At 41.7% G+C, this 21,949-nt stretch overlaps 1 protein-coding gene across 10 annotated transcripts in view; it reads right to left on the bottom strand.

Annotated features, from left to right (window-relative positions):
* FOXJ3 (forkhead box J3) overlaps nt 1-21,949 on the bottom strand; it is a 425,779-nt gene that overhangs the window by 36,324 nt on the left and 367,506 nt on the right. For 6 of the 10 annotated variants that reach the window (XM_083162745.1, XM_083162744.1, XM_083162738.1 and 3 more), the window contains one exon: nt 9,422-9,610. The exons of 1 other annotated variant lie outside the window; for it this stretch is intronic. In XM_083162745.1, the coding sequence (XP_083018871.1) occupies nt 9,422-9,610 (189 nt within the window). Of the gene's footprint in view, nt 1-5,179; nt 5,301-6,706; nt 6,890-7,988; nt 8,593-9,421; nt 9,611-21,949 lie in introns of those variants that run through there. 3 more of the 10 variants (XR_014463957.1, XM_083162742.1, XM_083162740.1) reach the window with 3 other exon arrangements.

Below are 21,949 nucleotides of genomic sequence, written 5' to 3'. Positions count from 1 at the left end.
CACCGATTGTAGCTACAGTACCTGGAGACGGGGATAGTTTCCCGCATCCACACACAGGTGATAGAATCCGTATAAACCATGTGTTAACATGCACGTCGACGCATGTCGTCTATATCATCAGGTGCCCCTGTGGCTTAGTTTATGTGGGAAAGACCACGTGCCAATTTAAAACCAGAATGGCTGGACATAGATCTCACATAAGAGCAGCACTGGAGGGAAAAACTTAGTTCACTGGTCCAGACGCATTGGCGGGTGTGCGTCTCAATGTGATGATGTCAGATGATCCGGACGGAGGCAGGCGGCCCCTGCACGGGGGTTGGTGAGTGGATATCACTGTTGACTATTTATGTATCTACACGTGTACTGTTTGATTGAGCTTGCAAATGGTTGAATAAACTGAAACAATGGGAGTTTTTGTTACTTGGATAGAGTTTGAGGCTCCACCCAGAGAAACAAAGTCCTGGCGCTCAATCAATAGTAATGAGTTGAATTTACAAGGATTTAATGGTAGTTGGGCAGTTTCTAATCAGCTGCAGCAAGCATCAGATGAGGTCACCTGAGCTCATCAGAAAATAGACAAAAATTGCAACAGAGTGATACTCTGCGCTACTGGTTTAGATAAATTGTATCTGCTGAGTGAATAAGATTGGACACACTGCTTAAATTGTATCAATTTTTATAAAAGTAAAAAGATGAATTATACAGTCTCATACATAATAATAATCAATACAGTACAGTAATATGAAAAATAATCAAAAATAGTAAATGCTAATAATAAAAATATTCTTAAATAAAAATAAATAAATAAATACACAATGATAAAAAATATAGATAGAGTGGTATCCAGAGTATGAGGTCTCCAGTAAATTAAGTGGGGAAATGGTGCTATTGGTACTGACAGTTCAATGCCTTTTGATAGAGTTCGTACTGCACGGTTAATAGATAATAGGAAATATAGTGGACAGCATGAAAAGAGTCTGTTGGTGCTGTACGCATTAGTTGTACATAATTTTCCTTATAAAGTGAAGTTAGGGAGCAATAAAGGTGGTAGTTGGCTCACCTAGTAGATGTGATATCCAGTTGGGTTGATGCACCGGTAATTAAGCAGCTAGGACGGCTGTGAGGGAAGGAAGCCGATGGTTTGTTAGAGCTGCGCCGGTTCTGGAGTTACCCGTGATGTTGAGCAGGCAATGCACGGTGTCTTGCAAGGGCTTGGTGAGCCGACAGCACTTCCAATGCAGATAACCGTGTAGGCGGGCAGTGCACGGTGTCCGTGCTGGAGGGCTTGGTGAGCCGACAGCACTTTTGATGCAAGCCGCGGCAGATAGCGTGTAGCGTGGTCCAGCTAGGTCGGGCAAACAGGAGACCTCACGCTATGTTTTGCTGACGTCAACGCGTTTCGTAACCACTTGTATGCTGGAAACTTTTTCAAGACGGATGCAGCATCAGAGCCCGAAGGCTATTTATAGGCTGGAGTGTCACTCATTAATTATCAATTAGCTCATTATTATTTGTAATACAGCTAAAACCGCTTAATTGAACTAAACAACTGACAACTGTTTACTGTATATTACTACCACTCTATTCTATTTTAATTTTACCATACATACTCTCTACCTAGCTTCTGTATACTCCTGTTATACTGACTAATTGGTTATTTGTTTGCTCTCCACATTTATTATGAGAAATGAGTATATAAATATACTCTTCATTACATTTTCAGGACTATTGGTGGATTCACTGTGGTGGATTCAAGCTGTATGCACCTATTACCCTGAACACTCTATATTTGTGGGTTCCATTCTGCTAATCCTATTTGAAGAAAATCTGAGCTATTGCATGTTTTTGGATTTTACCGAATAACTTTGAGAATACTACTCTGGATTCCCTTTGTTTGGACACACATAGTTGTATCGGTAACTTTATTGCCCCTGATGAAGTCATAACCATGATGAAACGCATTGGGCCTTCTCTACTGACCGAACTGATCAACCCACCAGAGTTGTACATGCATTTGTGATCTATCAGAATCTGTATACCTGTAATACCCTAGTAAGGGTTTTTTATGTGATTGTACATTTTTTACTTGTTTTATACAAGTAAAAAATGTCATCCGTGTGGATATCCCACAACTGAATTGCTGCAGGCCAAAACTAAAGCATTGGCACAAAACCGTAGTGATCTCATAGCTAAAAGTAGTCCCAAAATCAAACCACCCAGCATTCCATGGGTTAATGACTACAGCTCAACCAGTCTAGTCACTTCCCGCAAAGCCAAACAGTGGTGGGAAATAGTCAAAACTGACCCTGACTTACCTATATTTAAAAATACCAAACTCATGCCCAGTTATAAGCATGGCCCCAACCTTAGGGACTCATTAAGACGGAAATCACCAATTTTGATGTACAGACACGTACCACCAGGCCGAGCAGAACAGGCTGCTACAGGTGCTTAGGATGCACCACATGTAGCTATCTCGTACCCTGCAGAGATAGCCCACCCGTTTACGGGAAAAAGATTTAAGATCAAATGGCCCCTAACGTGCACTACCAATTATGTTATATATGTCATCCAATGCCCATGTGGACTTAACTACGTTGGTAAAACTGACTGTGCTTTCAAAGTCCGGATGGCACAACACCGTAGTGCCATCAGGGCAGCGCTATTGTCCGATAAGAGTGAACAACTGGTCGCCCGGCACTTCGCCCGGGCAAAGCATAACATGGCCATGTTACGGTATAGGATTGTAGATCACATCCCTGCCTCAATACGTGGGGGAGACCGATCCAAAAAACTACTTCAATTGGAATCCCAGTGGATTTTTAAATTAGACACTATGGCACCCATATGCCTCAATGAGTCCTTGGGGTTACGTAACTTTCTTTGGTCATCATTTCCCAGTACTCAATTGATGCCACCCCTAGCAGTCTAATAGATAGATTGAACCCTGCCTGCTGCAACATCACCCATATATTTGGTGATGCCCCTTTGTTAATAGGTAGCTGGTATATATATATATATATATATATATATATATATATATAGACGTCCAGGAATCGGCACTCCCAGTGAAGGTAAATAACTGTAGCCGGTGCCCTCACAAGATAGGGTATGTAGGCGGGGATGGTGCGGCACTCACGGCGTAATAAAGTCACTCTTACAAGAGATGTGGTCAACGTTTCAATTTTTATGGAAAAATTGTCATCCTGATGACAATTTTTCCATAAAAATTGAAACGTTGACCACATCTCTTGTAAGAGTGACTTTATTACGCCGTGAGTGCCGCACCATCCCCGCCTATATATATATATATATATATTTTTTTTTCAGCACAGACATTTTCCAGTTTTTGCATGCATTTATACCTAGAATCCCAGCTGATGGGTTAATGCTCCATATACATGCACATTAACGATGCCCAGAGCTTTACCCAGCGAGTAAAGCCAAGTTTTTTAACCTTTTATTCTTTATCTTTTTCACCACTAGATGTCAGCACTACATCACTCGTTTATTGTTTGCCGTGTTTTCAATTATTTTTGCATCCTTATAGCTGACATGTCGTTCACCTAATGCATTTTATGTTTTGTACTATATTGTATATATGCACTAATCACAATGTACGCCCTCCACAGTACGCCCCACGTGACCGCAGGTCAGCCCCGCTCTGATGCGCCTGAGGGATGACACTGTCAGTCGTGGTGACGTCATCAAGGTGCGATCGATCCCAGAAGCCAGCCCAGCGGTCTCTGTGCGTGAGCGCAGTCTGCAGGAGGGGGTAAGTACCTGAGTCTTTATATTTTTATACCTGAGTCTTTATATTTCACTGTAAATGTACCACTTGTTGTTATACCACTAGACCTGTCCTGACGAAGGGGGAGACCCCGAACCGTTGGCGATTTTGACTAAATAAACCAGTCCACCTTCACCTACTGAGAGTCCCTGAGTGCCCATTTCTTTCATTGTATATATATATATATATATATATATACAAGAAAAAATTGCAGACACTCACCGGACGTGCTTGTAGCTTTTTAATAACACATCACCTTTACGTGCATAACAGTGGGTACAGGTCGACGTTTCGGTCCCATGCTGGACCTTTCTCAAGACACCCTTCCTGCTTTCTCCAGCGTGTAACTACCCCTGCCCCATGTGGACCTTAAATAGCAATAGGTGGTGGCCAACCACTCCCCTTAGTTAATTGCAGGAAGTGATGTGATTCTAAATAATCCTCATAAACTACATAATACACCAATGGTAACACATACTACATTAATATTGCACATAGCCCATAACATACCTCACCCATAATGTCACCTTGATCGCCCAAATACACATCCTGATTGTCTTAAACAGCTTAATTTCATTTCAGCGCGTGACACGCACTCGCATGCAGCGTGCGCTCCACCACCCGGATTTCCGGGCGGAAGTGCATCACTACATACTGGCCACCCAGTCTCTCGGCCAGGCGCATAGCGTGGCACGCATCCCTTAGCGGCGTGCGTTCCATCTCCCGGACTTCCGGGCAGAAGTACACCATCATACACTGCCCACCTGATCTTATCCAGACGCAGGGGACGTGGACCGCACCACCATCGCGTCATCATACGGCGATATCAACTGTCAACATTGTTAGAACCACGTGACCCGCATATTCACAGTGCAGTTCATAACAAAACTAGAGGCGGGCAAATCATTAGTCACTGGAACGCACGGCCATTGTACATTGCGTTCCATATGTCTCCTTATGTGTGTAGTGATCATGTGTCACTGGAACGCACGGCCATTGTACATTGCATTTCATATGTCTCCTTATGTGTATAGTGATCATGTGTGTATTATCAGATAAGTTAAAAAACCTCACACCCATAGGTCAAATATCTATTGGCCACCACTGTATGCACATCAGTGTCCACATATTAATATATATATATATATATATATATATATATATATATATATATATTGCATGTGTTTCGGCACTCCAGCATCCCCAGGACTTGCTTGCTCCGATGCCCAAAATGCATAGCGTAATCTGAACAAGTGGCACTCGGAGTCTTGATGAATGTGAACTTTGAATAAAGTGCTTTAATCAGACATCAACGTTTCGGGGCCCTCATCTCCTTCGTCACGATAACCTTACAGTGAGATATTAGTGCAATAAATAGACAAAATGTACCCCTCTCGTCCGCTCCGGTCACCGGGCACAGCAGCACTGACTCCAAAGCAGCGTGTACTTCCGCCGGAAGTCTGTCACCTTGCGCCTGCCGGTTTCCATAGCGACATGCAGGGTTTACACTCTAAAACAAAATTGTGCATTATTTTAATTATTACTGGAAAAGACATGTTAAAACCGTGCTATATAGTTGCTATATATCATAAATATATATTAGACAGGATATTCTTTAAATAGTGATCGTTTGTTAATCCTGCAATTCCCTGCAAGCTTTTTTAAGACGGCTATCAGCCGATAGTGTTTACTACAGAAAAAAAACATAAAATTTAACAAGTGACACACTGGTCAGAACTGACACCTAAATGACCAAACCTCAATAATGAACAACTTTAATAAAAATGTTTATGATGACACTCTGACTTTTTTTTCTATGGTTTGGGTATAGTCGACACATCATGTCAACAGTTAAGCAAATCTAATGTTTTAACAGAGAAGCCACTAATTTTTATTATTATTACGGGCTTTCTAAAACACACTATTATAAGCAAAGGCATACCCTACTCTAGCCCCTATATACTATGGGAAAGTTTTTCATAAAACAATTTTTTCATAAAAGGACATTTTTCATAAGAATTTTATCAGGCCCAGATGTTCATTTAACCCCTTTGAATATCCACCGCATTTCCAAATGAAGCAATGACTTGCCTCTATCTCCACGTCTAAGATTAGGGGAAACGTGATCTATGATCTTGTATTTTAACATGGCCATAATGTGTTTCAAGGTGACAAAGTACTGGGCCATGGGTTGTTCAGCTGTGCCTGTGTTAAGTGCGGCTCGTACGGCTTGTCTGTGTTGTGCCATTCGAGTTTTGAACTGGCTCTCAGTTTTTCCAATGTAATATAGTCCACACGGACATGTTATGACATATATTACAAATCGTGAAGTACAAGTAAGGGGCCAATTAATTTTATACCATTTTCCTGTGTAAGGGTGTCGTATTGTGTATCTCGTCTCCATGTAGTTGCACATAATGCAATTGACACGCTTGAAACAGCCATTCCCTCTTCTTAAGAAATGGGTAGGGACTGCTTTTTTGGATGTGGATAGATCAGTCTTAACCACTAAATGCTTAATGTTTTTACCCCATGTATAAATTGGCATCAGTCATTTATACTGCAGGGCTTTCAACTCTGTATCTGACGTAATGATTGACCATAACTCCTTGGCTTTTTTAGATGTTTGCCTGCTGTTAGTGTACTGTGTAACCCACGTATACAGGATTCTTCGTGAATATACGTCTGGAAATATGTGTCCAAATGTTTGCAAATATGTCAGAAATGCCAGGCAACGTGACCATGGTAACGATGGATGTCACATACCTGTACACCTGCATTCCCCAAAGTGAAGGAGTACAAGCCGTGAGATGCCTGATCACAGGAAATGTGCATTATAAGGGACCAAAGGTGGAGTTTGCTTTGAAATTGCTGGAATACATGTTGTCCCATAATTACTTCTTGTTTGATGGCAGGTTCTGGAAGCAAAGGACAGGTTTTGCGATGGGATCTTTGGTGGCACCCACATTTGCCAACACCTACATGTGAGAAACCGAGCGCGACCTGTTCTTTGCCCGCCAGGAGATGGCACAGCATGTGGGTCTGTATTATTGTTTCATTGACGATGTTTTGATTTTCTGGAAAGGGCCAATTGCAATACTGGAGACAGAAATAGAGACACACAATAGAACAGCAAGTCCCATAAAGTTAACAACGTCTCATGACAAACGGGAGATGTGTTTTTTAGACATCAAAATTACAATAGATAACACCAAATTGTCAATATGTCTCTATACCAAACCTACTGACTGCAATACGATGCTAAGGCATGAAAGTGTTCACCCCAGTGCCACAGTGAAGGGACTTCCTATGTCCCAATTAATTTGGGTATGCTGCACAACTAGCAAAACATTACTTTAATTTGTTTATTTTAATAAAAAGTAGAGGGGACGAAATTTGGTTAGAGTTTAAAATTTAGGACATACATTCACACATACATACATACATACATACATACATATAAAGTGAAGTGCCTTTGCACTTTAAAGTCAAGAAAGTGTGTTATAGATTTTAAAAGGTGTTCACTAGACTTTGTTACTAGGTTTTATGTGGTGGTCTGTGGGTGAGAAATGTTTAACTAAGAGAAATTGGAAGAAAAAAATAAGAATATGTAGTGTGTGAATTAAAATTGCAAATAAGTAATTTTTCATTCATGACCGTGAGGTTAGTAATACTATAATATCCACTAGGGTCAAAATAGGAGTTGTATAACTGCGGAGATAATGGTTAATTAACCAAGAGAGTTATAAGAACCTGAATGAACTGCGATATACAGTATCCCGAACAATTCAATTTTGCAACTTCAGATGGAACTAAATGTGTATCCTGAAGTAGAACTATATCTGCTCTTTGTTTGCAGATATAGGTGAATATACGTTTCCTTTTAATGGGGGAATTAACCCCACCCATGATTGACGAACAGTACTTTATGGCAGACATAGCACTACACAAAGGTCATGAACAATATTGAAATACACATTAAATAGAAGTATAGTGGGGCCACTGTGTAAGTGAAAAACAATTGCAGTTATCATAAGAAACGTCACAATAAAAACATAAAACACTGCACTTGCCCTGCCTAAAATAAAAAAAGGGAGGTATGGACAAACGCGGGTGTTTTGAGTAAACAAAATAAAAGCAGCAAAGAAAAATAAAAATAAAAAAGGAAGGGAAACACCAAAGCAAGGTATGTACACCCTTACAGATCATAAGGCCAGAAAAAAAACGTCACAGCAAAATGGAACAATAAAATATAATAATAGAGAGATCATCTAACAGAAGAATAGGCTGAAAGAAGCCACAGCAAATCTGAGCGTAACAATATCTGGAAGCATTTAGAATCTGGATGAATATAACAAGGAGGTGAAATATTGACACTGTCAGCAATAACATTAAACATAAACACACTTGCATACAGTACATATATCACAATAGGAATCAACAAAAGCATGCATATATAGTGTCGCAGAGCAGGTTTACAATAAGGATAGTATACGGTACCTGACGATGGGTTGAGAGGTACAGTAGAGTATAAAAGGTTTTCAATTAAATTACATAAACAGTATAACAATCGATAAAGGCATGAATACCATACAATGGCTCTCTCATCAAATTTTAACAGGACGTTTGACTGAAAAGAAAATACAGTTGTTCTCACCCTGGTGATGTACAGTACTGCGGTGGACTTATGCTCTCAGAGCAAAGCGGACCAAACCTGAATTGCCCGGCACCACCACAGTGAGCTTGAATCTTTATCCAGGGGATTACTGCTTGATTCACAGTCCAGTGCAGATGGTAAAGTGCTGGGGCAGAAGAATCATTGGAATAAATAAGATAGAATCCTCCAATTTACGCCTTTCGGGAATATATCACCTTCTTCAGGTTTGGGTGGGCTCCTACTCCCTCTGTGGTGTTTAAATACCCTCCATAATTAAAGAAATCTGCGCAAATGGCGTGATTATCGCCATCAACTTCCGCCGAAACTGTCTTTTCTGGAAGTATTTGTAATATTATGATGATGCTGCAATGCATTGGCGCGACACACTTATACATGTTGTTTTCTATACAGTAATTGCATAGTCAAGGTTACCCGGAAACCCCCTCCTCTTGGCAACTGCCTTAAATTATGACAATAGCACTAGTATATAATATGATCAATAGAGCTGTCACCACATCATGCAGTGTAAGGGACAGAGCCGAGCCGCTGCACATGCCCATTGGTAGCAGCTTCTTATACCACATTTACTGTATGTGTGGATATGAGCCTCAAACATGCAATGGACCAGAGAGTAGCTGCCAGGAGGAAGCAACAGGTGCCTTACCATGAAGTGGTAAATAAATATTAATATTGTGTTCCATAAAGTATCCAGTGTATACAAAGACCAATTTTCAAGGTTTTTAATGCTCCCCCAGACTCCCGTACTTACTCCAATGCACTGCAGAGTTTTTGGATTACATTTGGAAACTCCCCTCTTAAACTCTGAGTATTTTATATTTTACTGAATTGCTCAATGAAACCATTTTATAAATAATATCTGATTTGAAAAAAAAGTCTCAGTTAAAAAAAAAAAATATATATACAATGATTTTTTCCCCCTAACCCAACAGAAACCCCCCACAAATTTATAATACCTGTTTCAAGATGCTGTGTGGGTTTGGTGTTATGCATGTTCTGACATACAGGTGACTGTACATTGCTCTGTGGATGGATAAACCCAGTATGATTGAAGAACTCACTGAGCGAGGAGCAGAGGTCTGCAAGCTGAATTTGATCGAGTGACCAATTCTTAAGGTCCGCTTGTCTCATACTTTCCATCAAACCTAGGTAAGAATTAAAATAAGTGTTGAAAACAAAATTTCAGGTACTGAACAAATGAACAAAATAAGTGAAAAGCTAGAATATACCCTTGGTTTACATGAGTCGTACTGTACTTCATTATTGTTTGGTTGGGGAACTATCCACTTTTTTACTTTTAGCCTATGGCTTTACAGACTGCTTCCACCCTGCTACTCACGCACAAAATCACACTTTGATGTGCCAAGCAAAAGATTGCACAGAACCAAGATGGCAAAACTGCTGAGGATTTACACACACACACACGGTGTATATATATATATATATATATATATATATATATATATATAATGCAGCACTCAAGCTCAAAAAAATCAATCTTTAGTGAATAAGCAAATCAGCAACGTTTCAACATCAAGGTGTCGTCATTAGGCTAAAATAAACAAGTGAAATAAACCTCTATAAATACCTCCTGGCGTTACCTCGTGCGCATGAAATTCTCTGCGCTATGGGTCCCATCAGTCACAGTGACATAATCCAAATGCGTCCCGATCTCAGCGGGCGCTGTGAGCGCTGGTTGTCAGGGGAACCATGCTGGTGTGCGGCAGGATGCTGTACAGACGCTGTGAAGTATCACCATGGCAACCCGCTTTGTAGTGCATACTACAAAAGCATTTAAACAAAGTGCAAGATAAAGTGCATACTAATAACATACACACTGGCAGTAAACAATGGAATTATTCTAATACATTATCAATTATGTAAATCACTCCTTATTGAAGAGAATCTAAACGATCATTATGTATTATCAATACCTCACTGCATATGGATCGTAGACCAACATGGCAAACATTACCGGCAGTAATAACTACACAAAAAATAATATGTAACTGCAGCAGCTAAAAACTATCTAATGTAGGCATCATCATCTAAACTTATCACTGTAGTCAGGTTAGCACATTTAAACAATTTGCCTCATTTAATCACTTGGGACTCATTGTATCTATACTCATTATCCAATGAGCTTCTCTTTGTAGTAATCATAGGCTCCTATTCACACCCCTCAGTGAGGCGTGCACATGGTCCAGCATACGATAACGATAATTGATATAGCTGTAGTTGTGCCGGACCGACTTGTTGGATATATTGAAGGTTCCATTGGATTCTTCTGGCCAGGGCAGCCCTATCTAAAATTCTACGGACAGTCTCAGGTGATATCCATCCTTTTATCTGCACTATTTGTAGTAGTAGTTATTTAACTTGGACATCATTGTATTGAGCTGGTCTCTCTATTCACTGTTTGGTGCATTTTATTATTTGGACCTTCTCTTTTAAACATGGCTGAAGGCACTACGAACTCTGTTGCTGGGTTCCAGCAGTTCAATTACCCAATAGGAGATGTTTTCAGCTACTTCAAGTCGGAGGCTGAGAACATCCGATTCAAAGAAGATTTGACACAAATGGGTATGTCTGCTCCTTCAGAAGAGTTATACAGAGACTTTTTAAAATTTCATAAACGTCACACTGACTATTACATGCATGGTGTTACCCTCAGTGATTACCATAGAGCAATGATGATACCACAGGGGCTACGCTTCCGCAACAGCCCCACAATTGGCAAAAATGATCCCACTTTTTGTAGAAAGTGGGTATCAATTACTAACAAATGCTCCCTAGATCTCATCTTGCTCATAATTGAGCAGTGTACTAAAGAATTGGTAAATATCACTGATAAGTTAGCCACATTTGAATTGCAGCACAAGGCAGAATTACAGAGTGACGATACTACAGACTGGTACAGCAAACTTGCAGCACAAATCCTGACCTACAAGTGCGACTTAGTCAAGTTTAAAAAAGAAAAGAGAAGAAAGATTGACCTTGACTATGAAAATAATACAGTCTACAGGTGGACTGATACCACCCGCGAGCCAGGTAATAGAAAAATTTTTTTTGCAAACAATGTCCAAGGGCAGTATTCAATGAGAAAAATTCGCCCTGTTTTATGGCGAATTTGTGCTTTTTTCGCCTTGGACGGAGCATTTTGCTCTCCAAAAGCGAGCAAGCCTATTCAATGTGAAATATTCGCCGTCTTTTTAAGTGATTTTCGCCGTCTCTCGCTGTGTAGCAATTCTCCATCTTTTCATGGAGAGCTGGAATGTGAACTTTTTTTTTTTTTTTTATTGAAGCAAATGTACATTAATCAAAAAAGATTCAGTTCAGTTTCATATATACATTATTAAAAGAAGCTTTCATGCAGTTGCATCAGGTAGTCAATACGTCAGAGATGATTACAAATATATGTTAATAACAAGAACATTGGTACAAGTACTAGAATCAATTTTCTGGTGGAGGGCCATATACATTCTCATGTGAACAGGGCCCAAAAGGGGTTATGTATCTGTTATGGATACGCTATATAACCCACTTCAGGATTCCTCAATTTAGTCACTAAGAGGATCCCCGATAAGGACCACGCTAAAGGTTTATAAATTCTATCCCTTAGATGGTTACCAAATGGTGCTAGGGGTATTTTTTTTTTTTTTAACCTTGAATTAGTGAAGTACTCCATAGAGGAGGAAATTATAGATTTAATCCAAACTCATAAAAAAATAGGTAAATAATCATACGACAAATAATATAAAATATACAAAGCAATTAAACAGCAAACAATATAAAAGGACATATAAGACCACTATTATGCTGTCTATAAGGAGATGAGGTTCTCCCATAGGGTTATCCCCATATAAATGGTTTAATACTTTGTTATCCCTGATGCCTAAGGCCCCTGATCCCCTGTGTAATAGGTGGTAACCATTGATTCAAGGATTTCCTTTCTTCCGATAGGAGCAGGTGCAGATGGTGGCCTGTTATACAGACACCATAAGATACATTCCTACCAATCGCGTATTTTATCCTCTTTAGTTCCCCTCTTCTTTGTACCAGACTATCTATGCCTCTAAATCTTGGCCCCTTCCTTTAACTCTCGCATTTCTCCTTGTCTCCCTTTATTCTAGTGGGTTTAAATAGTGCTTATCGGATCTTCATTTTGTGCTATTCTCGTTTCGTACCAACTCGTTGTTTGGAAACATTTGCTTAGATGTATCTTTATTATGTTTGGCTGTTTTTCTATGATATTTCCCCAAGTTTCAAATAACTCTTTCACCCTTTTTTCTTTTTGGAGTGTCGCCTCCACCCATTCCATACGGAATATATAAAATAGTTTTTCCTCAAAAAGTTTCATTGTGGGGGCAGATCTGTCTGTCCACCTGTGGAGGATGCTTTTCCTAGCTGCAGCTGATATTGCCATTAACAATTTTTTTTCCCCTTTGCAATCTTTGTCTCCTTCCCAATTATCCCGAAGATCGCCCACTCTGGGGTCAGTGGAAAAGTGTATGCCAATAATTTGATGGAAAATTGCCATACTTCCTCCCAAAATGTTTTAATCTGTCCGCATTTCCACAGGCAGTGATACAGATCTGCCCCCACTCTATCACACTTTAGACATTTACAGTTTGGTGCTATACCCATGTTAAACCTTCTTTTTGGTGTAAAGTATGTCTGGTGGGAGATGTTATAGAACATTTCTGTGTACATTATTGCTGGTATGGTTTTTACTGATTCTTCAAGTGATTTTAACAGTTTTTCTAATGTGAGGTTTGGGAAATCTTCTTTCCATTTTATTATACCTGTTTTTATTTTATCATAGTCCAGTGGTTGGTATAAAAATTTGTAATGAGCTGTTATAATTTTCTTGTGTGGCACCTGCTTTTTTAAAAGTATATCCAGGGGTTTATTCAAATCTCTTATTGTTAAGTGTTGAAGTACCTGATTTGTGTAGTGTTGGGCCTGTAGGAATGTGATATTGTGCGTAGTAAAGGTGCCATATTTCTCTACCACCTGAGCATATGTCAGGGTTTTACCCCCTTCTGCATCCACCAGATGTTCTATTCGACTTATCCCTTGCTGTTTCCAGTTTCTAAAGGTGTTTCCTGCTTTTCCCTCTTGGAATTCAGGATTTTGTAAGTATGTTACAAATTGTGATTTATGTGGGTTTATTTGCATTCTTTCTCTTAACATAAACCATAATCTTCTGGTTGACATTAATAGTGGGTTGTTCCTTATCTCCGGTTCTATTTTTGTTTTTTCTTGATGTAAGAAATTAATAAGGTTTATGTCCCCTGTAAACTCTTGTTCCAAAGATGTATTTGTGTATATTTCTGACTGCTGTATCCAATCCCTCAGGTGCCTCAGCACGGCTGCTTGGTTATACCACGCCACATTAGGGAAGTTAAAGCCCCAGTTGTTACGTTTCTGTTGCATCTTGATTAAACTGATTCTTGCCTTCTTATCTTTCCAGATAAAGTATCACGAAACAGTTTGTTTACTTCAGATATATTTTTCTGTGTTAACAGAAGAGGAAGGTTTTGGAGAGGGTACAGTAGTCTTGGTAGTGATATCATTCTTAGTAAGTTAAGTCTACCTGTGTAGGACAATTTCAGGTGTTTCCATCCCCTAATTTCTTTTTTTAGTTGAGTTATGGCGTTATTTATGTTTAGTTCATGTAGAAGTGTTATGTCTTTGGGGAGATAAACCCCTAAATATCTAATCCCTTCCTTCGCCCATTTTAGGTTTATATCTTGTGCCCATTTAGGTTTGGTACTTTTGGCGTCCAGGGTCATTGCAATTGATTTTTTCGAAATTCACCTCAAAGCCTGATTGAGTACCAATTTTTTTAAACTTTTCCATAAGGGGTTTCAGATATTCCTCTGGGTTTGCCACATAAAGCAGCAGATCATCTGCAAAGGCTGATATTTTGATGGTTTGGGCTCCTACTTAAATGCCTTTTAGTAGTGGCCAGTTCTGTATTATTCGTAGCATTGGATCTAATGTTAGGTTAAAAAGGAGTGGGGAGAGGGGACAACCCTGCCGAGTTCCTCTGTACATTTCTATATTTCTACTTTTTTGGCCGTTTATCATAAGTGATGTGACTGGGGTAGTATAGAATAATTTAACAACCTCTCTGAAGTTTACCCCAAAGCCCCTATATTGCAGGATTTTTTCCAGATACTGCCATGAGACAGTGTCAAACGCTTTTTGTGCGTCTGAACTTAATAGTATATTTGTCCCATGTTGGAATGTGAACTTTTAAACTAAAAGGTTTTTTTTTTTATTTTGGTGTAAAAAAATCAGGATTTTTTTTCTGTGAAGGGGCATGTTATTTTCATTCATGTGCTTATAGCACATGAATATATATTTAATTTAAAAAATATATATATTTTTTTTACACCGAGCAGCCAGCAGGGGGCCGGAGCGCTCGAGCCGCTCATTAGATATTCATATATTCACTGCATCCGATCATTACATATGAACGATTGGGTGCAGTGAATACCGGGTCCCCCTCTGGCTATAGGGGGGGGGGCAGCTTGTGCTGCCTGGGTCCCGGGGAGCCCCCTCCCCTCCACATATGTTCTGGGGCATCCAGGGAGACTTTAATCTCCCTGGCTGCCACCGTCCCACGGCTCCCTGCTAGCTCCCTGCCGCGGACGCTCGTCCGCTGCAGGGGTTAAGACTCGCTGCGAGTGGCGGCGAGTCTTAACCACATTGAATAGAGCGAGCAGGAGAGGCAGCGAGCCCTCCGGAACACGGCGAGTGCATGGCGAGAGAAAAAATCTCTCGCCATGCACCGCAAATTTTTCACATTGAATACTGCCCCAAGAGGAAATAAAAACCAAGAGTCGTCGACGGATCTCTATTCGTCTAATAGTGAAAGTGATCTGGCTAGATCCCAGTCATCTACCAGTACGGCAGGTCTCCCTTTAGGCTCGGTGACCAGAGCCCGCACAAAAGGCACCAAAGACTATTCACCAGGCGTGGGGGCCAAAACAATAGGAAGGGGACGTGGCGCAAAGCCCCCCAAACAGCAAAAAGCTTAATGGTGAATTTGTCCTCCTATCATCTATCCCCTGCAGAAGAGCACATGCTGAACAAAGGCTGATCATTCATTACAACAGTGACGTTTTATAAAAATAAATGGATTCCTGAGCAGCATAGATTTCATCGCCAATTAAAAATCAAAGAACCCCCCAATAAATACAGAATGTGAGGTGCTCTCGCCTCAACTTCTGAAAGTGCAGCCGAGGTCCACCCATCGATCAAAACCTTTACGCGATTTTTTTTTCAAATTATGTTTATTAAGGATTAAAGACGTGCATATAAATAAGACATCAACCAACGGTGAAACAGGCATAAGAACAAAGGTGACATATACGGTTACACACAACTCAGTAACACCAATGGCCTAAGTCGTTAGGGTGAATCATGTAACGGCATTTGAATTGACACAAATAGGTACTGTATCTCTGATGGGTGTTGAGAGGCCTAAGAAATAATTAGCGTCTCTAAGCCTAAACTTTTCTAACTTTTAAATGGTAGAACTAGGAATGGATAATCTGGGGTAGGAACTGAGGAGATGGGGGTGGGGTGGGGGGGAGGGAGGTTGAGGAGGGGCATGGAGAAAAAATAAGGGGGGGGGGTTTGCAGCTATAGATGTCGTCTGAATAGTTATATTAAGTCTACTGGTAGCTCCAATAGCTTACAGATTTCAGCTTTGAGGGTGGGGGTACGACTATTGATGAATGGGCCCCAGGTGGAATAAAACTGTGATAGGGAGGATAGGTTGGTGTGTCTGAGTATATAATACTTGTCACAGTATAGGTATTTCAACACTAGCATTTCCACCTCCGTCACCATGAGTAAGTGGGGTTTTATCCAAGAGTTGAGGATAACTTTTTTTTTGCCACAGTAACAGTAAGGGGGGAGGAACGGGCCATGAATCAAAGTTGGCAAATAGGAGGGGAAGGGGGTCAAGTTTAGCGTCAATTCTAAAGGTATATCTAATATAGCTAACTAATTTATTCCAAAAACGTGCTATGTGCCTGCAGGTCCAGAAGTTGTGGAAAAGGGATGCCTTCTGTGACCGGCATTTGGGGCAGGAGCCATCCTCATCCTGTACGAAGAAACTTCGTTGGTATTGGGAGATATCTGCACTGTAAATTAATTTTAAGTGAACTTCCTGAAGAACAGATGATTTCACGATCTTAAGGGTCTTGAGATGGTATTTAAATATCATGTTTGAATCTGTTAATAAAGAAACATCTGACAACCACGATTAAGTTACTTGATGTTGGGTGTTTATCTGCTGGTAAAGCTACTAGAGGGTCATAGAGCATTTTTGATTTAAACGTACCCCTTTGAAACTTGGTCATTACTCCGGATAGCATCAACGTAGCAGGTTCAGTGGGATTAATAGGAGGAAGGGAGCGGGTATAGTGGCTAAGTTGAAGGAGAGGGAAGGAAGATGAGTGAGGGTGGTTGATTATACTCTGTAGCTCGGGGATTGTGTATAAACGGCCTCCAGGTTCAAATTCTTGTGAAATGCGTATTAGGCCTTTATGGAAAAGTCTCCTGAAGCCTGAGCAATCTAGACTAGGGGGAAGCATCAGATTGCCCCAAAGCGATAGCCAAGGGGAGACAAGAGGACTGTGACCCAAAGCAACCGAGATAGACCACCACGCCGAGTGTTAAGCAAGGCACTTGGGGAGAAAGGAAAGAGCATAGCACAATGGAGATTGTAGTCAGAGTAATTCCCCATCTCTGTCAGCCAACCCAGTGCGAATCTGCACAATAAGGACTTGGGAGTATACTCTGAGATTTGGGATATTAAGGCCACCTAGGGCTTTTGGGAGGTGTAACTTGTGTAAGGCAATTTTGGCTTTCTTCCCATTCCACAAGAACTTAGATATCCTTGAATTAAACTGTTTGACGTCTGAATTGGATATTTGTATGGGGATCATCTGCATAACGTAAAGTAGTCTGGGGATTATAATAGATTTAACTACTATACCTCCGCTCTTCCCAACAAGGACAAGGGTAGACCTGTCCATGAGTCCATATATCCAGCCATGGATACCATCAGGGGTTCAAAGTTGCATGAGTATAATTTATCTAAATGATTTGGGATATTTACTCCTAAGTATTTTATCTGAGAAGATTTTGATTTGATTAAATGTAGGTATGACCCTGGCGGGAAGAGCGGAGGGGGACCACGCAGCATCATAAGTTCCGACTTGGATATGTTAATTTTATAGCCTGAGAATGAGCTGAAGTTATGAATAATTTGTAGTGCCTCGGGCAGGAAGTGCTCCGGTGAGGTAAGGAACATTAGCATGTCGTTGGCCAATAACGAGACATGTAAGTCCACACTTCCCACCTGAATGCCCCTAAAGGTAGGAGTCTGGCGTAGGGTGGTGGCTAGGGGTTCAAGGGCCAGGGCAAAGAGCAGGGGAGATAGTGGGCATCCCTGTCATGTTCCCCGGGCAATTGGAAAGGGGTCTGAGAGAGAGCCATTACACATGTTTCAGGATGAGGAATTTTTATAAAGGGACTGTAACAGATTGATAAAGGGATCAGGGAGGGAGAATCTGTGCAGTGTGTCAAATAGATGGTCCCAGAGGACCATGTCAAACGCTTTCTCTGCATCTAGTGAGAGAATTGACAATGGGGCATCCAACATGGTCGTAAGTACTTTTCTGATGTTTGTAACAGGGTTTCTGCCTGTAGTGAACCCTGCCTGCGCCGGGTGTACTATAGAGGGTAGCAGGATTTTCAGTCCTTCAGCCAGGATTATGGTAAGGATCTTATTATCCTTATCCAATAGGGATACGGGTCTGTATGATCCCGGATCAGCCAGGTCACGGGCTTTTTTCGGGAGAACTTTAATGGTAGCCAAGTTGAATTGTGAGGGGACTGCATTGGAATGCATAATGTGATTGTACATTTTTACAAGGGTGGGGGACATTTTTGGAGATAAAAGTTTGTAGTAATCTGGGGAAAAACAGTCAGGTCCAGGGGCCTTCCCAGATTGAAGGCCAGTTATGGCCTTCTGGACCTCTTCGAGAGTAAAGGGATGTGAGAGGGTGGCAGCATCTGTGGGAGATAGCTGCAGAATATTCAAACCTTCCCAGAATTGTCTGGTTTGATCTCTATCTGAGGGAGGGGCAGCATAGAGGGAAGAATAAAAGTTACAAAGAGTTTGCACAATTTGCATGTTTGAGGTGGTTAGAGAGCTATCTTGGAGTCCTTGGGTGTCCTTTAAGTAAATTAGAGTCTGCTGGATTTATTTCCAAATTTGTGGAAACGGGCATTAGAGGCAAAAGTGTGGAGTGATTCTGATTTTATAAATAGGCCTTCAAAAGTGGATTTGGCTTGCTGGTATTCTATTTTGGAGGTTGTAGACAGGGAGTTTTTATATGTGACATATTTAGCGGACAAGTCTGCTTGCGCTTGGGCAAAATCTTGGGCTATTGATTGCTTTTGAAATTAGATGTGGGAGATTATGGCCCCTCTAACTGTGGCCTTGGAGGCCTGCCAGAAGAGAGAGGGGTTTGTTGACTCTATAGAGTGGTTGTGTATTGCATAGTCATCCCACGCCTCATGTATAATTTTCTTCAGGGGGGGGGGGAAGAGACTGGGAGGTAGGAGGAGCATCTCCAAGTGATGATATATATATTTTTTTCCGGGGAGAGGCGGATTTTGAGCCAGGTGACAGCGTGGTCTGACAGAGAAATGGGTTCAATAAATGAAGTGAGTACTGCTGAGAAGAGGTGAGATGAGAATATAATCTATGCGCGAGGGGGTTCCGGCTGAGGCGGAAAGTCATGTGAAGTCACGCTCTGTAGGGTGGAACACCCTCTCGATATCCATCAGTTGAAGCCTCGCCGCCAAAGCCGGGACCCCCAATCTAAAAAAATCTGTTTGACTGTATTTGTTTATCCAAGTTTGGGTCAGAGATAAAGTTAAGATCACCGCAGAGGATGATCGGTAAGTGGAGGAATGGGGTAAGGATGTGTATTATATCCAGAAATAATTGCCTGGAGTAGGTATTAGGTGCATAAACATTAAAGAGTATATATTGGGTTTGTGCTAATGTGATGCGGCAGAGAGTGAATCTACCTTTCGGATCGGAGTGAAGTGATTCAGCTGTTAGTGGGATCTGTCTCTTCGCGAGGATCACAACCCCCCTGGATCGTGAGTTGAAGGAGGTGGATGATCGAACCTGCCAGTTGAGCATCTGGAGCTTGGCCGTTTCGGGGTGGGTGAGGTGGGTTTCATGCAGGCACATAATGTCAACATGTAATTTATTGAGATACCTTAGTATGCGTTTCCTCTTTTGAGGAGAATTTATCCCGCCCCATTCCATTGTTGTCATATGTGGTGTCTATACTGATAGAAATGTCAATGTAGACATGGGGGGATGGCGGAATTGGGTGAGAGTTAGCTGCACACATTAAATACATTTCTATCAGTGTAGACACCACATATGACAACAATATAGTTGCAAAACAAAAGGATTAGGGGGAAGGGTGGGAGGGGGGATAGGAGGGGAAGAAACAGTAAGACGTAGACTTCCAGAGGTAGAGGCCGAACATCCATGTCAGAAGCCAGGGAGCTCAGGCCGATAGTAGGAGAACGGGAGTGACTCCTCCACCTAGGGGGCAACTCCACACACGCAACAATATTATAACAGTATAAATGGTTATGTATTTAAGCTACACTCCCGCCACAGGCGTAAAGGTGTCTAGAATAGGGGTGAGGAGAAGAGGGGGTTGGAGAGAGGGGGGGGGGGGGGTGGAGAGGAGAGGTAGCAGTCTAAACTAACACTGCAAAAAGACAAATATACCACATTTCGGCTGTACAGTATTAATAAGAATAAAAGAGGTAATCTTGGCCGGGAAATGGGTATTGATCAGTCCTAACTCTCTTAGAGGTGATAGGAGACCTGGCGATGTGGATAAATGTGGGGGAGGAAGAGGGAGGGGGGCGCTTGATGTCCCTCTGCTTTCTGGATGCTGACCACAATAACTCCTTGTGGAGGAAGTTTAAAGGCTTGAATATTACTGCACGTGGTTTAACCCTATCTTGTGGCCGGATGGAACCTAGCCTGTGTGCCCTTTCTATGATGAGGTCTTTGCATCGGTCTGCTACTTGGAGTAATTCAGGGAGGGTCAACCGAATAAAATCAAACAGAGCTTGGCCCTGTACTGACTCAGGCAGGCCTATGATGTGTAGGTTACCGCTGCGTGAGCGATTCTCCAAGTCCTGAACCTTGTTACGTAGATAGGAGATCTCTTTCTGGGCAATCTGTACTGTGCCTTTTAATTCTGCAATGTCAGCGAAATGCTCCCCCACAGTCTGCTCTGTTGTGTGTACCCTCTGTTGTAGCTGGGCAATTTGTCTATTAATGTCTGCCGTCTGTTCTTTTGAAAGGGGGCCTATGGCTGCCCTTATGGCTGATACCATGTCCCCATATGTGACCGGGGCCGACAGCGATGGCAGGGGTATGTCCGGGGGTCGGTACTCACTGTGGAGAGCATCAGGATCTTCCATGGGGGAGTCTGGAGCACTGTGAGGCAAACTGCTTTTTGGCGCAGAGGAGGGAGATGAAGGGAGGGCTCTCCGAGATTCGGCGTCTGGCGCCATCTTGGATCCTGGAGCCGGCCGCTTCTTGTCTTTCTTCTGTCGGCTGGAGGTGCTGGGCATCGCGATAAGGTAGCGTTTCATGCAGTGGGGGACTAACAGATAGGAGGTGGCGGACAGGCTCTCAGGAGACTAATAGCCTATTTTTGTGTGGCGTGGGGTACCCGGGCAGCGGAGCTCCTGTAGCCTGCTACTGCTGCATTCGGGGGCGGAGCCGGAAGTGCTTTATGCGATTATTAAATGAAGAGGTCGACGACTTACCCAATCCCAAAGTAGGGATATGGAGTATTTTTTTCAAACAGGATCGAGACTGTCTTAATAAATTGGCTAAGAATAAAGCCTTGGTTTTTCATCCTGCAGACAAAGGGGGTGCCCTGGTTCTCTCCAAGATGCACAGAAATACCATCTCCAGGTGATGAAACATATGAGCGACATGACGAAATAAAGTCCCTTGCTACGTGACCCGACGCCGGAATTAAAGAGTTTACTACAAGAGACTCTACAGCAGGCCGGTGATGACAAATTGATCTCTCAGAAACTAATGGAGGCATTAATTCCAAAATTCCCGATAGTACCAATTATGTACTGCATTCCAAAGATCCATAAATCTTTGGAGGATCACCCTAGCAGACCAATAGTATCTGCCAGGGGTTCCTTGTTTCAACCGATATCCATCTATATTGACAGTTTGATACAACCCTGCCTGCGTTCCAATGTACATTTCCTATTGGATACAACTTCTCTCTTGTTGAAGTTAGAGGAACTGTTCATAGAAGATGATGACATTTACAAGTTTATCATTGACATCGCAAGCCTTTATACCATAATAC

This window comes from Crinia signifera, chromosome 19, assembly GCF_055691185.1.
Source record: "Crinia signifera chromosome 19, ASM5569118v1, whole genome shotgun sequence".
In the NCBI taxonomy this organism is placed as follows: Eukaryota; Metazoa; Chordata; class Amphibia; order Anura; family Myobatrachidae; genus Crinia; species Crinia signifera.
Note: the sequence above shows the minus strand (reverse complement) of the source record. Positions and strands in the feature narration are given on the sequence as shown.